At 36.9% G+C, this 19877-nt stretch overlaps 1 protein-coding gene across 1 annotated transcript in view; it reads left to right on the top strand.

The window, feature by feature from the left end:
• The window catches only part of dstyk (dual serine/threonine and tyrosine protein kinase), a 72276-nt gene extending 54383 nt beyond the window's left edge, over positions 1-17893 (top strand). Inside the window, exons 2-13 of the mRNA XM_028796625.2 lie at positions 2313-2725; positions 4469-5141; positions 5327-5565; positions 8370-8453; positions 9172-9348; positions 9436-9565; positions 11718-11874; positions 12081-12213; positions 12314-12427; positions 14345-14459; positions 15927-16061; positions 17384-17893. Of these exons, the coding sequence (XP_028652458.1) occupies positions 2313-2725; positions 4469-5141; positions 5327-5565; positions 8370-8453; positions 9172-9348; positions 9436-9565; positions 11718-11874; positions 12081-12213; positions 12314-12427; positions 14345-14459; positions 15927-16061; positions 17384-17568 (2555 nt within the window). The 3' untranslated portion in view covers positions 17569-17893. The remainder of the gene's footprint in view (positions 1-2312; positions 2726-4468; positions 5142-5326; positions 5566-8369; positions 8454-9171; positions 9349-9435; positions 9566-11717; positions 11875-12080; positions 12214-12313; positions 12428-14344; positions 14460-15926; positions 16062-17383) is intronic.
• The last annotated feature ends 1984 nt before the right edge of the window (positions 17894-19877 follow it).

Below are 19877 nucleotides of genomic sequence, written 5' to 3'. Positions count from 1 at the left end.
CAGTTGGTGAGTTGAGGCTGTGTTGTGCAATTTGTTGACTGGATTAGTTGCTTTTCTTCTTAGACAAGTTTCAAATCGACATCTGCAGTCTTCGTAGCAGTGCAAGTTATAAGGCTGAGCAGATCTTCTAAAAATCTCTGTTGTGGTAGGGCACAGCTTCAATGTAATTTAACTTAGAGACGCATCATGAGCTGTGAATGTTTAGTCCTAGAAAGATTTGTGAGAGCTAGAAATGCAAACCTTTGGGCACTAGGGAATTCCAGAGGAGCTTTCCACCTAATCCTTTTTCTTATTGGTCAGCTTCTTACCTGAATGTCAGAGAAGTATGTTTTACATTCAGTACACTGTGTAGTGGGGCCTCGACTGAGAAGCAGCCTGCCTCCATAGAAAGCCTCTTAACAAATGTACCCACCATATTCAAGCACTAAAACATGGGTCTATAAATTTTCTGTATAGTTAAATGGTAGCACTAGTCAGGTACAGAATTTTTGATTAGCCTGCCTTACAAAATAGGGTTGTGGAGGGTGGGGGAACCCCACTACATTTGATATAGGTCCACTGCAGGACACACTTGCACTCACTAGACAAGTATAGAATGTCAGATAACCTATGCTTTTTTTTTTTTTTTTTTTTAAACAAAAAATATAACACTTAATTTCTTTCCATTTGATTAATTTTAATTTTGTTTAAACTTAAAGGTGATTCACATAAGCAGTAAGAGCCAGTCCATTTGGCAACGTTGCTCAAGGGGTTTGTTTTTGAAAATTAACGGGTGTGCTCCAGACACTGAGGCGTGGTGTTTATGTAACTCTAGTGGCGCTCTCTCTGGAAAGTCTGCGCTATGGACACAGAGGGGCACCAATTTGGTAATTTAAGGTGCACATGCTCTGGCCATCGAGGAGATCCCTTGACCCACCCGGACTTAGAAATCTAACAATTCTGACTGCAATATGGACACCCAAGGGGTGGCTTTCATGAAACTAAAGCAATTTACTTTACAGAAAAACATGGAACTTCACTGCCATTTATACTAAGAAGAAAATGGACGTTGTCAAGTTTGGCATTCTGCAGTCAGCTTTGTCAACTGTACATGCTGAAAGGCAGCGCTATGTTCCCATTTCATCATAACGAAATCCCCATTATAACACTTTTTTTTTTTTTTTTTTTTTCTCAGTCCTGAGCTCTTTGTTGTAATGGAATATCATCTGTGTATCAGTGTGTGTGTGTGTGTGTGTGTGTGTGTGTGTATGTATGTCTGTATAAATACACACACATAATAATGTATAATATAATGCATACTGTATATGTAATACACACTGATATATATACATATACAGTATATACACACTGTTTGCTATGTTACAATATTTTTTTTATGATTGACTGATCAGCCAGCTTACAACATTTGGGAAGAGTCTGTTTCTGAACCTACTGGTATGAGTGCCAACGGCCCTAAACTGTTTGCCAGAAAGTAGGGTTAAAAAAACTGGTGAGCACGGTGCCAGCGGTCCTTTATTTTCATGTTTTCATAAGGTGGTGAGTGTTTTATATGACTTGAGCAGAAGGAAGCTGTGGGCCAGTAATATTTGGTGCCATTTTCACTACCCTCAGCAGTAGTTTGAGGTCTTAAGCTCAGCAGGTGCTGTACCTGCTTGTAATGTAACTTGTGAGAATGTACTCCACGACAGATGTTCATCAGAATAGATAGAGAATTGCAAGCTGTACTCGGACTCATGAAGTAAAGGTACCAGTGAGCTTTTTTGACAAGAGCTAAAATTTGTTGTGACTGCTTCTGCGCATCGGTTATAGTGACTCCATGAAATTTAAAGCAGCTCCTCTTTTTCAAAAGCTTTTGCTCAGATGTAGATGCCAATGCTGTCTGCCTTCTTTTCCAGAAGTCTATATCCAGCTCCTTGGTTTTACTGACATTAACAATCCGCTTTTTGTCATGTCACCATTTAGTCTGCAGGTAATCCTCTTCTCTGTAAGCCATCTCTTCATTATTGGTGATCAGCCCTATTGTGGCGGTGTCATCAGCAAATTTAGTGATGGAGTTGAAGCAGTGAAACTTATGTAATTCCATTGTGTCTTGAAAATCACTTCACATGGCGTGGGTGCCTTGCTGGCTAAGCTTCCATTTAATTTTACTACCCGGTCTTGTGCATACGAAAAACTAGCTTGTGACCAGATGCAGTTTCTGGTGGAGAGCTAGTTTTCCTGTACTTAAAAACTCTAGATTTCAGTGGGAGATGAGGTGTTCTACTTTCTTCTTATTGCATGTTTATAATTTTGTTCTGTCTTTTTTTCTTTAGGGCACCTGGGTTGCATATCATTCCCGAATCATGAAGAAGAATATCTGCAAGCAACTGTTGGCTGCACACCTTACATTATCATCCTTGGTCAGAACTGCACTGCAAAGTACCATGTGGTGAATGGGCTGCTGGGGGAGCGCTTGCTACCTGTTTCACTGTCCAGTTCAGGCCACCCTGGGGCATGCCAGGGGATGGGTAGCTGCAAGAGGCGTCGCTTGCGCTTCACTTATGGTCGCCAAACCCGACTGAGCTTGGCTTTGCCTGGTCAATATGAACTGGTACACCAACTGGCGGCCCATCGTGGCCGCTGGGAAACGATTCCGGATGAGGACTTGGAGATTCAGGTAGAGAGTGAAGACCCAGCCCAGAGGCTGGCTGAGCTGGAGGTCACACTTCCACATCATTTGCTTCAGGTCAGAATTGTTTCGTGGCTTCAGTCTAAATGAGAGCACATGCTTTGAGCAGTGTCAGAAAGTAAATTTATGTCTTATCTGTAGTGCATTTTGTGCTGTGCCACCTTTATCTTTAGAGTTCTGGTACTGCTGGTTGAGAGGCCAAAAAGAGAATTAGGAAAGAGAATATAAACTCCTGTTTGGTCCTTTATCCTTTTTTCATACTGTCTGTCTTTTTCTGTAATCCTTTCTTGTGCCCCTAGCAAGCTTCTGAGCATTTCACAAGCACACGTGAAAAGAGAATCAGGCCTGTAGTGTGCCTGACTGTGAGCTCAATGAAGGAATGTGGGGAACAAGCAACACATCCCACCCATCGCTTATCTTGAGCAATGTGTTTTCTGTGCGAGTATCCTATGCAAGTGTGAAGTGACTGTCACTTAGGTTGTGTACATGTCTATATGCTGCCCTATTATTCACCCCTAGCACCTTTCACAAAAAGTATGTTGTCCCCATCTATTTTATTTAAAATTCTTGTTAAATTGGCATATTTCCTTGAAAATGCCATTGATGCCCTGCAGCTCTCATCTCTTGGTGACAGCACTGACTGTCTCCTTTGTTTATAAGCTTCTCCTCCAGTGACTCATCATTCTTCTTCTTTTCCTCCTCCCACTACAAGAAAGCAGGCTAACCATTATAGCTCCAGGTGCTGTAGCTTTATGTCCCTTTTACACTGGCTACCCACTTTTGCGTAACCTTTTCCTAAGCAGATTAGTAAATATTTGAGTAGTTTTATATTGTTTTGTCTTAAATCTTTATAGTAATTTGCAGTGCTACTTCTGGTAGCTGTAGAATCAGGACTTTTTACCGTTTCTATCAAAACATACATATGTTGTAATGAGAGAGTGCTTTAGGAGAAAAACTTATAATGAAAACCCTGTGTTCTCCAAATTACATACAAACTATAATATTTGTTACAATATAAAACACCAAAGGAACTCCCTGAGATATATTTTGAACTCCTAACCAGTTAACACTGTTATCTATGTGAGCCTGAGCAATTCATGGCACATCCCACCATGTAGTTGTGCTATTTTTTTTTTTTTAATTCCATTTGTTTAGGATTTATTTACTGATACATTTGGTCAAAGTGGCATAAAATCAAAAGCATTTTTAAATTAGCAGAATCAGATGTTAGACACACAGAATCCTACTTGTGCTAACTGACTTTGCAATGCCTAGAATATTTTTATCCCATCTCTTAAAATATCAGGTTGTTTAAAAAAAAAAAAAGATTTTGTCAGGCTCCTAAACTGTTTTTAACAGTTACTATATGATAGAATGAGTTGAACAAACTCACATGTCCTAAAAGTTATATTTATACTGAACACCAAATATTAATCTGTTCTCAAACAGAACAGGCAGAGCTCAGAAAGGTGCTGGCATTGTGGAAGTATGAAACCCCAGCACAGTTCTGGTATCCATTATAAAATGGGCAACGGTCTGTGCACCCAGCCTGCATTGTGTATGTGCCTGCAATGCCTCTTCTTTACCTGATGTTCAGTACTAATTGGCTATTAATGGGCTGTGTAGCTTCTGGCAAAGGATCACGTTAGTGTAGTGAGATTTTCTGTATGCCGCTTTTTATGATAAACCCTGCCTCTCGGCAAGAGAAGGTGCTTTACCAACTTTTGCCTGCTCCCTTTGCTCTGTGGTAGTGTGCAGGTTTTTGGGAATTAAACTCCTTTTTCCCTCTGTTTGTTTTAGGAAGCTCGAATCCTGGTTGCATCTTGTACTCTTGTTCAGCCATTGGAGACTGTTGTTGAAGACTGCCTCAAAAACATTGCACCCATCATTGTCTATGCCACTTGTGAAGAGACACTTACACAGCATCAGCTGGATGACCTACACCATGTCCAGGATATTGTTCCTTTCCCCATCTGTTTCACACGTGTGCCAGGCAGTGTTCGCCCAGCTTCTGCTGAACGAGAAAAAAGTGCTCTTTATATGCAACTGACCTCTCAGGGCTTCCTCAGTAGCATGGCAGGTAGTTGCTCCTGTGGCATCTCCTCCCAGCAACAGTCAGTGACAGCCAAACCCCAAAATGTACTCTGTGAGACATTTGAGAGGTTACCTCGAGTATTGGCAGCATTTGCGCGCCAAGTCTTGCAGAACCAACAGGTTGAGGCAGCCACAATGCTGAATCTGGTGCACTGCCGCTGCTTGGACATTTTCATCAACCAGGCCTTTGATATGCAACGAGATTTACAGATCACCCCTCGCCGACTTGAGTATGCACGTGAAAAAGAAAATGAGCTCTACTTGTCACTGATGGGCATTGCCAATCGTAAACAGGAAGAAATGAAGGATATGATCGTGGAGACACTAAGTAGCATGAAGGATGAGCTCTTGGAAGATGCTGCCAACTTACAGTTTACAGGTGTGTTACAGACGAAACTGACAATTTTTGTTGTGCCACTGCACAAGGGTGCCTCATGGCTTACAGTCCTCTCATAGTGTAGTGGTCTTTTAATTTGTCTAAGTAAATACTTGACCTTTTTAAATTGTGCACATCTGAGCTGTGTGTAACTATAGGCTAAATAATAACCCATTTGTCAATTCCAGATATCATAATTCCTCCGAATGGCGAACCAGTCAGCTCCAAGGACATCAAGTCATGTATCCAGCAGATCCAGGAATTAATTGTGCTGAGACTAAACCAGGCTGTGGCCAACAAACTTATCAGCTCTGTAGATTACTTGCGGGAAAGTTTTGTGGGGACCCTGGAGAGATGTTTATCTAGTTTGGAGAAGTCAAATCCAGACATCTCATCCCATAACATTACTAGTAATCACCTTAAACAGGTTAGTATACAATTACTTTTCTAATGTTGTTTTCTATATTTAATGTTATTTGTGCTTGATGTGTACAATTAAATGTAAATAAAGTGGGTGCAGTAACATACAACTACAACAATTATTATATATAGCACATTTTCGTACAATGAATGTAGCTCAAAGTGCTTTACACGATGTCAAAAGAAAAAAACAAGAATAGGAAAGAATAATAATGAATAAATTAATTAATGAATAAATAAAATACATCTGTATGATGTTATAAAACATAAATATATAATTAGTAGAAAGGCATCCTTTATATATATCATATTGTAAGTCTCAAAAAATGAGTCCAGTGATAAGGCCAGATGGTCAGGAGGACAGAAAAAAAAAAACAAAAACAAAAAAGAAACTCCAGTTGAGCTGGAAAATAAAACAAAATCTGCAGGGGTTCCAAAGCCAAAAAACTAGCCAGCACTCACTGGGCATTCAACCTAACATAAATGTGCTTAAATAATTCCTCATTGTTTCCAGGCTTTGACTGAGAGGATGAAATTAAATAAAACATTACTGGTCTTGGTACACTATCATGTTCTTAAAAACCTTGATAAAAGTTTTCACTGAAATTTACTGGATGTAATTCTCCTGAGTAAACTGAAGGAGGTACCATGGTTTTAACTGTGGGTTTAACTATGTTAGGAACAAAGTGTGTTTTTAGGTTTAATCCCATTTTTCATCTTTTATACAGGAGATGTTGCAGGATTCTGTCAATAAGGAACTAAAAAGAATAGAAATTTAAAATAGAAAAATTAACTGTGTCTTTGAAAAAAAGTTTAACCACTTTACTATGATATTCCCAACTGTCCTGTGTTGATATAGGTTTCCTTATGAGGTCATGCTAAAGCTGGAATTAAGGAGTCCTGTGATCACTTTAATTTGATTACATGTGTCTGACTGTTTCAATTACTACAGTAGGCATTTAATGCCCTTGTATAATTTTTAACATTCTGACCTTTGAAAGTTTTATATAACAGTGTAGTTAAACCCATTAATCCATCAATATGCTCATCCAACTTTATTCATTTCAATGTAGAGAATGTAGAGGCAGAAGTAAAGTGTTTATGTATTCTAAAATAAAACCTAGAATACTTTGTTAAGAAATTGGCTGGCAGCAGCATTATTTGCCAAAAGTGTGTTTAATCAGTTCCAACAAGATTCTTCTTTGTAATGTTAATTTTGCTGGTTTTTTTCATTGCCTATATCTACTTTACTTTTCATCTAACACATTTATTATTTCAGCGTAACTGACTGGATTCCCATGGGAGAAAAAATTGATGTAGTTGTGATGGGTAGCAAATTAATACTGTTTTGGACAGTTTTCATAAGTTTGCAAATGAATACCTTTGCAGTGATTGTCCGTGAAATTAACTTTTTCTTATTTAAACACATACAATGTAAGTTTTGGAATTTAAATGTAATGTAAATAAATCATGCTAAAACTCAGTTTATTTCTTTAAATAAATAAATGCCCATGAGTAACCTATTGTATTTTAAGTGATTTTTGTCTGTGAGTTATGGTTAGCTCTCTGATCTCTCCATGAGCTTTCATTGAACAACTGAAAACCATGGAAAGGTACAGTCATTTTTGCGCATGGCCCTAGCACCTCTCGATTGACCATGTTTAATTTACATTGTTTTTTATTCTGACACTTCAAGCTGTAAAAAACTGGGAATAAATTAAATTAAAAAAAAATACTAGTTATATCATGATACAAGTAATTCAATTATGCACACACAAACCTTTACAACTCTAGTAATTGCTCCCTTATGCCTGCGACTCATGGATATCACCAGACTTAGTTTGCTTCCAGAGAAGCTTTACCAAACTGTTGCTTTTGCCATTTTCAGTTCTTATCTTTTGCTTGGTTTCAGACTCCATTATCATTTTTTAGCAAGTCAAAACAATGTTCAGTTGAATTTAAATATGAATATTGTTTAGTCTATGACTTCCTGCATTTCCTTTGGTCAACATTTTGGTTTCTTTGGCTGTGTAATTTGCATAGTTGTCTTTTGCCTAATGACGTGCTCAATCACCGAGTCTAGACAATTTTTTTTTTTTTAATACATAGGCAAACGGAAGAATATAAAAGTTAATGTCAACAGTAAACATGGGTGAATCAACTACAATAGTGGTTGTGCATGCCAAAATGTAATACTACAATGAAGTAATATTTTGGATAGGCAATAGTTTATACCTTGCCTTGCTACATCTTGAAAGTTTTTTTTTTTTTTTTTTTTTTTGGTCATTTGTCTTGGCTGCTGTCTAGTAGAATACTAGAGTTCTCTGAATTTTTTTAAGTTCTACTGTATCATAATTATTGCCATTGAGAGGTCTCACTTTTGTGCTTTAAGTTTTAATAATTAAACAGAACAAGTCCGAACAGTTAATTGTTAGATTTTCACCACTTGTGATTATTTCATTTTTTTTCTGATATTTTTTTATTTTTCTGCTCAGCTCTGATTATTGATATATTTACTGAAGTTCTCCCAAAAGGAGCAACAATATTACAAATGGAAGATATAAAGTAAAAGAAAGTATATTTTGCATGCTGTACCATGGTGATATAGTGTAGTGAAAGTGAACTCAGATTAACTCTTTTGTTTGGTAAAAAGCTTGGTGGTAGAAACCAGATATACCATGTGTCAGTAAGAGCCTGGTTGTAGTGCTAGTGTGAAAAGGTATTGTATAACAGTCAGGATTTTTAAAATTATATTCATCTTCTTAATACCCCTTTTAACTTTTTATTTTGCTTGTATTTGGTTTGTTGCAGATCCTGAATGCAGCCTATCATGTTGAGGTCACATTTCACTCTGGGTCGTCTGTCACTAGGCTGGTGTGGGAACAGATTAAACAGGTGTGGTTTATATGAAACTGGCAGTGCATCAGATTCTTTTTATGGATGGCATGACAAAAGGCTGGACAAAACAGCACTATCAAATGCACACAGCGACAAATGAGAGTAGCTTGAGACCCCTCTTGGGGTTAGTTTCATTAACTGAAATGTTCTGTCATTTTTTTCTATCTTTCTTAATACATCAAATCACACAGCACCCTGAACAATAATATTAATATGGTAAGCTCACTAATTAAACACAGTTTATGTACAGATCCAAACCCAAAGATGTTACTTTTAGAACATACTAACCTAAAACACATTTCCCATTTCCTTTTGTATTTGCTGTATTTTTAAAGGGGTAGGCTCACATACTATACACAGATCATATATAAGAAAATATGCCAAGATATTACCTTGAAGACATTAATATACAGATAAAAATTCACATTCCCTTTTTTCTTCTGTGATATAACATGCTTTACATTTAAAAGTCTGTGCATGTTCTTCAAAGGCAGTGGGAATGTCATCACAAGGTCCAACACAAACTATTAACATTTTAATGTTCCAGAGATTTGTCATTTTTCAGCCTGTCAGATGTGCTCATTTACCACTGCACACGTTTGTCAGCATTTTTCTAACCAGCACACTTTTTAAGTGTGCTTATAACTGTTCGTCTTGCAATTATAGTATGTTTCTTTTTTTAATGTTCTGTTTGTCTATCTCTTCCTTTGTGTAGATTATCCAAAGGATCACTTGGGTCAATCCACCAGCCATCACCCTAGAATGGAAACGTAAAGTGGCCCAGGATGCTATCGAAAGCCTTAGTGCTGCCAAGCTTGCCAAAAGTATTTGCAGTCAATTTCGCACAAGACTCAACAGTTCTCATGAGGCCTTTGGTGCCTCACTGCGACAGGTATTCACTTACCTTTGGCTAGGCACCAAGCTAACTTCCAACTCTATTATGTTCGTCTATAATAACTTAATTTATCACTTTTCACAGCTTGAAGAAGGTCATACTGGGAGGCTAGAGAAGACTGAGGATCTGTGGCTGAAGGTTCGAAAGGACCATGCCCCACGGCTGGCCCGTTTGTCCTTGGAGAGCCGCTCTCTCAGAGACGTTTTACTGCATGGTATGACCTGGGAAAATGGAAATAACTTAATTGCAGAATAGTCAGTAGCATGTAGTTCTTTGGGCTGCAAATCAGTGAGAATATGTTGAAGTTACAAGATTATCACTCTGAAACTATATGTTGTTTCTTAACCATTCCAGATTACTGATGAAAGGTATATAGGAATTAAGACACAGAAATAATAAACAGACTATTTAGATGTGGGGTTGCTTTTTATAGACAACAGTATGACCGCTTCCGATCAGTAGCTTCCTCACACAATGTTTATTTCTAAGAGTTTATTAATTGATTTTAGTACTATTTTTAGCAACATTTATTTAACAGTGACTTCTGAATTTGTTGCTAGCCCAGGTTGAGTGTTTTATATTTATAAAAGGATTATAGCAACAAAACCTACTAAAACCTTTTGAATGCATAACGTTTAGCAATCACACAAAGAGTAAATGTGAAAATCTAGGAAAACTGTAAACAACCTCCCCAAGATTGCTAGACCATTCACTGACTCACAGGAGGGTGAGATAGACAGAAGACCAGGTTCTGTCATGAAATGGTTGCATTTGTCAGTCTCCATGGACTAATGCAATGCTTCATATTATTTTCCATTAGCAGCCTTACATTTTCAACAAATAGCCTTAATGATTTTTGTCACTTTTATAACACTGATTAAATTTAGCAACATTTTTCAATTTCTGGTTTAGATAGCATTTTTGAAATGGTAACTGTTTGACATTTTTTCCCTGTTAAACTTACCCATACTGTATATGGTATAAAAGTTCTGATCTTTTTACTTATTTGAAGGAAGAATACTAATACTAATATGCTACACATTTTGATCAAGGTCAGAATGGTGGTTAAAATATCTGTTATCCATTTGTCATGATACTGTAGATTTGGGACATGTATGAATTTAAATGATCAAAAATTGATAAATGGCAATTCATATTCCAAATTATAAAATTAAGGCATTAAGGGAAGCAATATTTTTCACTTTTGTTTCAGAGAAAGATTGGTGGGTCTTTAAATAAACACATAAAACCTATTATTTTATTTGAATTTAGCATCACTATGTGCTACACACCAAGTGACTTTTTACCCCATTGTGCCTAGCCAAAAACCCACCACTTACAACTAAGAAACTATAACTAAGAAAACAAGCAGCTCATTTGAAAAAGTTTTATTTAATGAGGGAATTGTTGTTCTTTCACAAACTTATTAAATGCTCCAAAAGGAGAGGTCTTTTTGGAAGATTTTTTTTTTTTGTTCAGGACAGGACAATTCACTGCTTTGGGCTGCACACACTGTTAAATCCCAATGTCTGATCCTGCTAAAATATATGCCTTTGTTATGTACTCATTTGTTTAATAGGCTTTTATCATTGAACTATACTTAAAAAAAAAAAAAAAAAAAAAAAAAAAAATCTTATGGATAAATAGCTCCCTTTTAAACATCATAGATTCAATTCTGAAATTCCATGACCAAATTCATATTTATACCAAGGAAACAAATACTATTTGTATGCTTACAGTGTGACGTTTACCTTTTCTGCAATTAATGTATTGTTTCTAGATCTACAAAAGTAATTATCTTTTCATATACATTGAATTTCAGTTGAATTAATACATTTGAATAGTAAAATAGCATCCAGTGTATTGGGTTTAATCCCTCAATATGATACAGTCCCCATTAGCTCAGTTATACCCCTTAGGGGTGCACATGGCAATGGGCGTGTATCCCAGGAGTTACAGTATCTTTTCATAGAAAATGCCCAATGAAAATTTTAAACTGTACTCAGTAGTGTAAGTACTTAACACCAGTTTAAAAAACATGACCTACAATTGCAATGTAAATGCAGCAATAATAGCCAGACCCCAATCTGTACTTCGATTGCTCAATTTGTGGGGTAATCCTGTCTGCAAGGTTTCTTAGTCTATTGACACAATTATAATAAGATTCCATATAGAATGCTACTCCCTTTTCTGCTTATCAGCTGTACAGAGACTATTTTCTGATAAGAGCTTTTTGTGTTTCTTGTGTAATAATTCCTGACAAATTGAGTGAATAACATTTTTAGTTAATTTAAACACCTTGTGTAAACACTGAGGTAACTTAGTGAGCAATTAAATTGACCCTTATTTGCCTTTATTGGTTTTAGGAAAGCCAAAGCTGGGCCGGGAGCTGGGCCGTGGACAATATGGAGTGGTGTACCTGTGTGACAGTTGGGGTGGCCGTTACCCTTGTGCTCTTAAATCTGTTGTCCCTCCGGATGATAAACACTGGAATGACTTGGCCTTAGAATTCCACTATACAAGGTGTGTGTTTTTGTAATGCAAAATTTCTATCTGGTGTGTTTATTAAACTAATCTTTAAAAATGATCACAACTGAGGTTACTTTTATTAAAATTTTTCCTGAGAAGTAAGTAAGTGTGCTCTCTCTCCTTGAAGTATTTAGACTTTGTAATTGGCTAGCTAACTGTTTTTCAAATGTGTTACGAGGCACTGCCCTTGTTTTCTTTAGGTCTTTACCAAAACATGAGCGTCTGGTAGACTTGCATGGCTCAGTTATTGACCATACCTATGGAGGTGGTTCAAGTATTGCAGTACTGTTAATAATGGAGAGGCTACACCGTGATCTCTACACTGGAATCAAGGTGAGAAGTTGTGTTGATAATTTGTAATTGTTTTTTTCATCCAGTTGCATTCAACTCACAAACACAGGTTATACTTACCCAATATTGTTTTTTTTTTTAGGCAGGATTATCGCTGAAGGAGCGCCTGCAGATTGCCTTGGATGTGGTAGAGGGAATCAGATTTCTTCATAGCCAAGGTCTTGTCCATCGGGACATAAAACTGAAGAATGTATTGGTGGGTTATTTGTAGATTTTTATTGTTCTAGTATAAAATAGTTAATTTTGAGGAATGTTATATGTAATAAGTAAAGGAATGTTCATGGGGCTTTCGCCTGGAGTAGCAGTATTTCCACTCTATGGAATATGTTACACAAGCCTAAAGTTAAAAATGGGTTTCCATTGGAAGAACAAGTTACTGTGTGATTTAAAAGCCTAAATTGAGCAAAAACAGTTACCATAACAATGAGAACCTAAATCTGAGACACTTGCTGTAAGGAATTAAAACTTACTGAACTTTACCAGACCAGACCAGAAGTTGTTCAGGGTGATGTTCACAGCTACTAATATAATTACTAAATGATGTAAAAAACTTCTGTCATAACTTTTTGCATCGAAATCTTGAAACAATGTCTAGGCATCTGGCAGTCTTCTCTTGCTGTTACCTGCAAGTACACATTATTCTAGGTGCAACCTACAAACTCTTTGTGATATGTGTAGTTTGTGATAGTTAGTGATTAAAAAGGTAACACAGTTGAACAATAACCAAGCATGAACTCAAATATACAAACCACTATGTCAAAATAAGCAATATCACAACAAAGTGCAAATAAGCCATTGATTATCTAGTGGTAAGCCATTATAAGTTGTGCTTAACATTTTGTTGTTAGAAATATCTTATATCACTAAACCCAAATGATTATCCTGAACAAATCATTGTCCAGTTAAGACTGACTTGGCATACATGTATCTTGTTATATGAGAAGAAGAAACTGCACAATTGATAAGACTTGAGTTGAAATTTGAAGATTCCCATGTTGTAAGTTTAAAGTAGATTGTAAAGAAATTCCATGTTTACTCTTTATCCCCATAATATAATACTTCTCACCTTTCATGTCTTTGTTGAGGAACACCATCTGACATTTGTTTTTAGTTATTATTTAATAAGTTTGATCAAGTGTGATAGTGAGTTTCCTATTACTTTAAAGATTACACTCTTTCAGTCATTTCTCATACTTGAAACTGATTGCAAATCAGGTTGCTGTTGTTCGTGCTTTATATAGTACTGTTTTGTAATGCTTGTATTATGGTGACCCCTACTCTACGTATTATTTCAGTTGATACATACATACAACATATCTGCTATAAGGTAGTGGCATTATTAGGCTCCATCAGATCACTTTTTCACTTATTGTAACATATTTTTATGCATTTATTTCCCCATGTAACATTCAGAGTTCTGGTTTGTTTTTTATTTTTTAAAAACCCCTGCCTGATAAAAAGTATATTGCATCATTGTTGGCTCAGATTAGTGTGACTCTATAATAAAAGTACTTTGACACAAATACTGTAGTGAAGTACATAAATTTAGAATGAATTCATTAAAATGTGAGTCACATGCTCTTGCCTTATAATTGGGCAAATATGTTGGTGACATTTGAGATGATTCTGGTCTTGTGGCTCTGATTAGTATTAACCCCTGTAGGATAAAATATGTTCTCTCTTGTGGTTTTTGCACTGTAGAAATTGGCTTAATGTCTGCTGTCTTGCATAAAATAATGTACATTTACTAATGGTACTGGGAAAATACTTATCTTGGGATTTCAGAGTATTAGACATGCGAGGAAGAATTTGCATAGGTTACAACATTGCCTAAGATTTCCACATCTTTACTGGTTAGTAGTTCTGTTTAATTTGATTACAATTTAGCTTCTTGTATTTCCAGCTGTGACATTATTATTAATGGGTTGTCTTCCATCTTATCTCTCAGATATTTATGAATGTACTAGAGACTCGCTTATAGCCTGTACTGAGTGAGTCCTTTCACAGTGAATGTACTGAACCTCATGAACCGATAGCTACTGATATTATCTGACAGGGTGTGTCTGGCTTGCTTCACTTTGTACTACCTCAAACTTATTTTTCTTATTATCAGCTTGACAAACAGAATCGGGCAAAAATTACAGACTTGGGTTTCTGTAAACCAGAGGCTATGATGTCTGGAAGCATCGTTGGAACTCCAATTCACATGGCCCCTGAGCTTTTCACTGGTGAGTTTTATTAACAGTTCCTGCAATTGCTTTAAAAAAGAGGAATGTGGAAAAGTGGGACTGTTTTATTACCAGTACATTCATCTCTGCCAGACATTTGAAGCAGGGGGTCAGTTGTTTCTATTGATGGTGATATTTTTCTTTGTCTTCCAAAGGCATTACAGTCAAATCTACAAACCTAGGACAATTGGGGGTGCACCTAAATCATAACTCTCAATGTTGGTGGGATCTAAAAGTGGTTCTAAAATAATAGTGATTTCTTGTTTAGTAACACTTCACTCCTTTTAAGCTTTTCTCAGTGAGTATTTTGGCATCAACATACTGAGTTGAATACATTGTGTCACTCTGTTTTTAGCAACAGTCTCTGGGTACTTCTAGGGGAAATTTCCAGGTAATCTGACAGATAGAGAGATTTCTGCAGCCTAATTCTCCTCTCAGAGAACAATGCCCAGTGGGTCTGCAATGGGAGGCACTTCTAGGACATGTTTGAAATATGTCTACACTACCTCATCTGGGCTCCTCTTGATCCAGAGAAAAAGTGGTTCTAGCTGAAGGTCCTTCCATTTTGCTGAACTCTTCACCCTACCACAAAGTTTTAACTCTTGATTAAAAATTAAAACATGTAAAACTAAGGTTCTTAAAGTCTCAAAGTTGTTAAGGTACTTTATAAATAGAGAGCCAGGAATGTTTAAAAGTCACTTTTTATTTGATAGAATTGTATTTTTGAATTGATGTAAGGGAGATGCAAAGGGAAATTGTTTTAAAAGCAACTGACAGAGACATAGCTATTTCTCCTTTTTTGTACAGTGGATTTCTTGGTCTTGCTTGTAGGACTGAAATTGATTTATATGAATGCTTTTATGTAGGTTAGCATCATGCAGTTATATGTTGGAGATTTAATTTACAATATTTGTAGACCACAGTTAATCACTCTAGGCATCTGTGAAATAGTTTTTAGAATAAATCAAAATTAAAAGTTGTGGGCTGTGAGTCTCTCCAAATTTTGATTTGTGACACGGTCTGGCAATAGAATTGTTTCTTTGTTCCTCTGTTCAGAAAAATATCTAATCAAAGTGATGAGCATACCTTATATCACAAAAACAGACAGTGTTACATCGATGCTTGTTTTACTTCTTTGCCTGTTTTTTCCACAGTGGTTCTTTCTTGCTTCCGCTTTTAAAAGTTAAGCTTGCATTAGAAATACAAGCACACTGATTAACTGAAGTTCTTGACATTTGGAAAATTCTATGTTGTTATTTGTGCTAAATTGTTTTTTGAATAGGCTTGCAATGAACAGGACTTTTTTTAAATTGCATATAATATACTTCAGTGTGGTTAGTGTTTATGTTAACTAAATTAATGAATTGCTTCATGTCATTATAACTTATTCACTATTTGTATTTTCAGTTATAGGACTTTTAACAGGCACATCCATAATTTTTTTTGTTACATTGTATTCTATTTTAGGGAAATACGACAACTCTGTGGATGTCTATGCTTTTGGTATCCTATTCTGGTATCTCTGTACAGGATCTGTAAAGCTGCCAGAGGCATTTGAAAGGTGCTCCAGTAAAGACCAACTGTGGAACAATGTTAAGAAAGGTACATTGCATTCTGTGTAATGGCTTTAGCTTGTACTTGTAGTTGTCCAGATAAGGATTTTGGCAGAGTACATCAAATCATTTTGTGGTTTTGGGCCTGTGATGGTAATAATATTGCTCCATTTTTCAATTGAGAAAATAAGATACATAAGCAGCATGTGACCACTTTAGCACCCATCAAAGAAGATATAAAAGCCTTGAAATCATAAGACAGAGTCCGAATCGCATGAGAATGAACCAAGTGACAGAGTGTTTATGTGTAAAAACTAAAAAAAGGATGAACTTTTGAGGCTGATTTCTGACTACATTATTGGTATCAATGGGTGTGGGCAACAATGAAGAAAGCTCCAGGCAAAGGGTGCCTTTTATACGATTAGATGATAATGGAGAATCAGCAACACTGGTAACAAATGGCTTCTTCGCATTTAAGTACTTCATCACAAAATAGTTGAATTATATTTTATATTTACTTGTTCAGCGATTGTATTTATCTGAAGTGATTTAGAAATTCTAAGAACATAATACAGAGGTGTTTCTCTCTTCATGTAAAACTAGCATTTTTAACTTACTTGCACAGGATCACGCATAGTGACTAATCAGCTTTTAGTCCTGTAAGTAAGATTTCAGACTATGTACCCCTAGTCAAAAGCCCTACTCTTGTTTTTGGGGTGCAGTCACAAACCACTGAGAAATTATTTTTAGGAGACAGTAAGCATTTTGCAAAAAATCTAAATTTTACACTTAAAGAAGGGTTTTTGTAAAGTTGGTTTATACAATTGGAAATTCTGTGAGCCAGCCACAATATTGTAAGCTGCTGTAAATGTCTATAAAATGCTGTAAAAGTTTTCAGGATAAAACCTAGAGATTTTGCTTTGACTTCCCCAAGGAGCAGTCTTGCCAAAGTATAATTGGCAAGTCTAACATTTGGTTACTCTTCTGTATATTACAGTTTAAATAGTGGGTTTGGCAAGAAAGTACAGCTGTCAGCTTCAGGACAATATGTGAAATGGCAATCATATTTTGCTTTGGTTTTCTCTCACAGTCCAAAAACATGTAGGTCTGGGGGATTGGTGTGGCTGAATTGGCTCCATGTGTATGGAGGTGTATGTGTGTGTTTGCACTGCAATGTACTGGTCTACCCTGTCTAGGGATTGCAACCTTGCACTTGATGCTTGCTGGGATACATATGGATGGGAATCAATTTTTTAAGACTAGAATAAAATGTGAAGTGGGGGACAGAATTTGACAGTACATTTTATGGCAAGGAATGAGAGGTCCATTTGCCTCCGACTGACCAAGTATTTTTTGTACGTCTTCCTTAAGGAGCAAGACCGGAGCGTCTCCCCACATTCGATGAAGAGTGTTGGCAGCTCATGGAGTCCTGCTGGACTGGAGACCCTTTCAAGAGGCCCCTCCTAGGAATTGTGCAGCCTATGCTGCAGAGCATCATGGACCGACTCTGCAACAGCTTGGATGGAAAAAGCCAAAACTTGGAAGACTCTAACTGACAGCCTCTGGCACATGAAATGAGGCAATAGACAAAAGCCATGAGTAAGGAATCCTCAATCCAGACCAGTGACTATGCTTGCAGTTTTATCTAAGACTTTATTAAAAATAGAAGTATCCCAACAGTAGTGGATATAAATGTAATGACACTTGGCTTCTGTAGTTTAGACAGAGACAAGATTTTTATAAAAGAAATGATGGCACATAGTACACATTCACCATTTCTTTTAGCTAGTACAGTATTTAAATATGTATTGTTTGATTATAATGTATTCCAAAACATATAACTTTTTTTAATAAAAAAAACTCTAATATAACTTGCCATAATGAACTGCTCCTGGGTTGACTTGTAACTTTTTTTCAGTTAAGTATTTTTATATTTTTCCCCTCCTATAACACATTGCCCAGACTTGATAGAACCCATCATTGGGATCTGATATACAAGATTTTGGGAAAGAAATGGTATGTGTTTCCATTTTTGTTTTGCGACCTCTCCCTCCTTAACCTATTGTCTATGAGGGAGGAGCGAAAGCTTTAGATTTGCCAAAAATTTTGATCTCCAGTTTTTGACGAATCTCGACATTTTAGGTTCCCCTGATACTGAAAACACAGATATCTCGATGATGGGTGTGTGTCTATCTGTGGGTGTGTGTGTGTGTGTCTGTGTGTCAGTTTCTTGAGAACGGTCTAGAGCTAAAAAAGCTGGACAGAAAAATACCAAAACTCAAAACTTGTTATGGGATGACGATGTATCGATTAGTTTTGAGCCAAATTGTGCAAGAGAAAAAGACACTCTAGAGTAGGGGTACTCAAACGGCGGACCGCGGTCCACAATCCGGACCGCCAAGACGTTTTTGGCGGACCGCGACTGTCTTCTGTGTAAGTCAAAAGTCCGAATATAAAAGCACCAAAATTATTGTTGTTTTATTATTTACTCTGTAGAAGGGTTGCCAACTGGTATTTTTTATGCCAAATAACTGAAATCTGGCATTTTTGAAAACTGTTTGGCATGTAAAATTTGCGTTTGGTCATCTGGCATTTTTTGGTCTTTTTTACAATGCGAATTATCCACCAAAGTCAGAGCTCCATTCGCATAAGATCGACGCCCTTAAGTCGTCGTTGGTAGCGAGTTCATCGCTGATGACGAAAGCGACCACCACACAATCAAATGTTACAGAAGCTTCGCTACGCATTGTTTGGGTTCTTGGCAGATTTAAGAAAGCATTTACTGATGCAGAGGTTGTTAAAGAATGCATGATGTCTGCTGCTTCGGTTCTGTTTAGCGACAAAAAGTGTGTTGAACTGATTCAGCAGATACCATTATCAGACAGTACTGCTAGTCGTCGTGCAGATGACCTTTCTGACGATAGATAGATAGATAGATAGATAGATAGATAGATACTTTATTAATCCCAATGGGAAATTCACATGTGGTCGGTGGTCAGTTAATATCAGATCTTAAACAGGCTAAATTGTTTGCTCTCGCGTGCGATGAATCCACTGATAAAACTGACATGTCTCAACTCTGTATGTTCACAAGATTTTTTATTGGCCATAATTTTGTTGAAGAGTTTCTGACATTACTACCGCTAGCAAAACAGACCCACGGTGAGGACGTGTTTTCAGCATTATCGCAGTTTATGCACACAGCTGGATTGGATGTAACAAAAATGGTTTCCCTTACAACAGACAGGGCACCAGCAATGACTGGTAAAGATAGAGGACTTGTCACTCATATGAAGGCACTTCAGCCCAACCTTGTTGCTTATCACTGCATCATTCATCAGTCTGCCCTCTTTTCAAAACTTTGTGACGAACTGGCGGAAGTGATGTCTACTCTTGTGAAATTAGTGAATTTTTTACGATGTAATTCGTCTCTGCATCATCGTCTGTTTCGTTCTTTTCTCGAAGAGATGTCTGCAGAATTTGGATATTTACTGCTTCACAATGACGTCAGATGGTTAAGCAAGGGCTGTGTGTTGGAAAGGTTCTGGAATCTCCGTGAAGATGTAGCTGACTTCCTGCAGTCCTTGAATACAAAGAAGCTGCAGAATTTTTAACATTTATTCAAGACAGTGACAAGGTCGCACTGCTGGCATTTCTTGTTGATATTATGGGACATATAAATACACTGAATTTGTCACTTCAGGGTGCAGACAAAACCGTTGTCGAATTGCAAGAAAAATGTTGTGCCTTTGAAACAAAACTGAGCATTTTCATCAATGACTTGGAAGGTGGCAAGATTCTGCATTTCCCAAACCTGAAGAGCTGCATGACAGCTGATCAACAGGCATGTTTTCAATTGATTTCC

This window comes from Erpetoichthys calabaricus, chromosome 3, assembly GCF_900747795.2.
Source record: "Erpetoichthys calabaricus chromosome 3, fErpCal1.3, whole genome shotgun sequence".
Lineage (NCBI taxonomy): Eukaryota > Metazoa > Chordata > Cladistia > Polypteriformes > Polypteridae > Erpetoichthys > Erpetoichthys calabaricus.
This window is presented reverse-complemented; position numbering and strand designations above follow the sequence as displayed.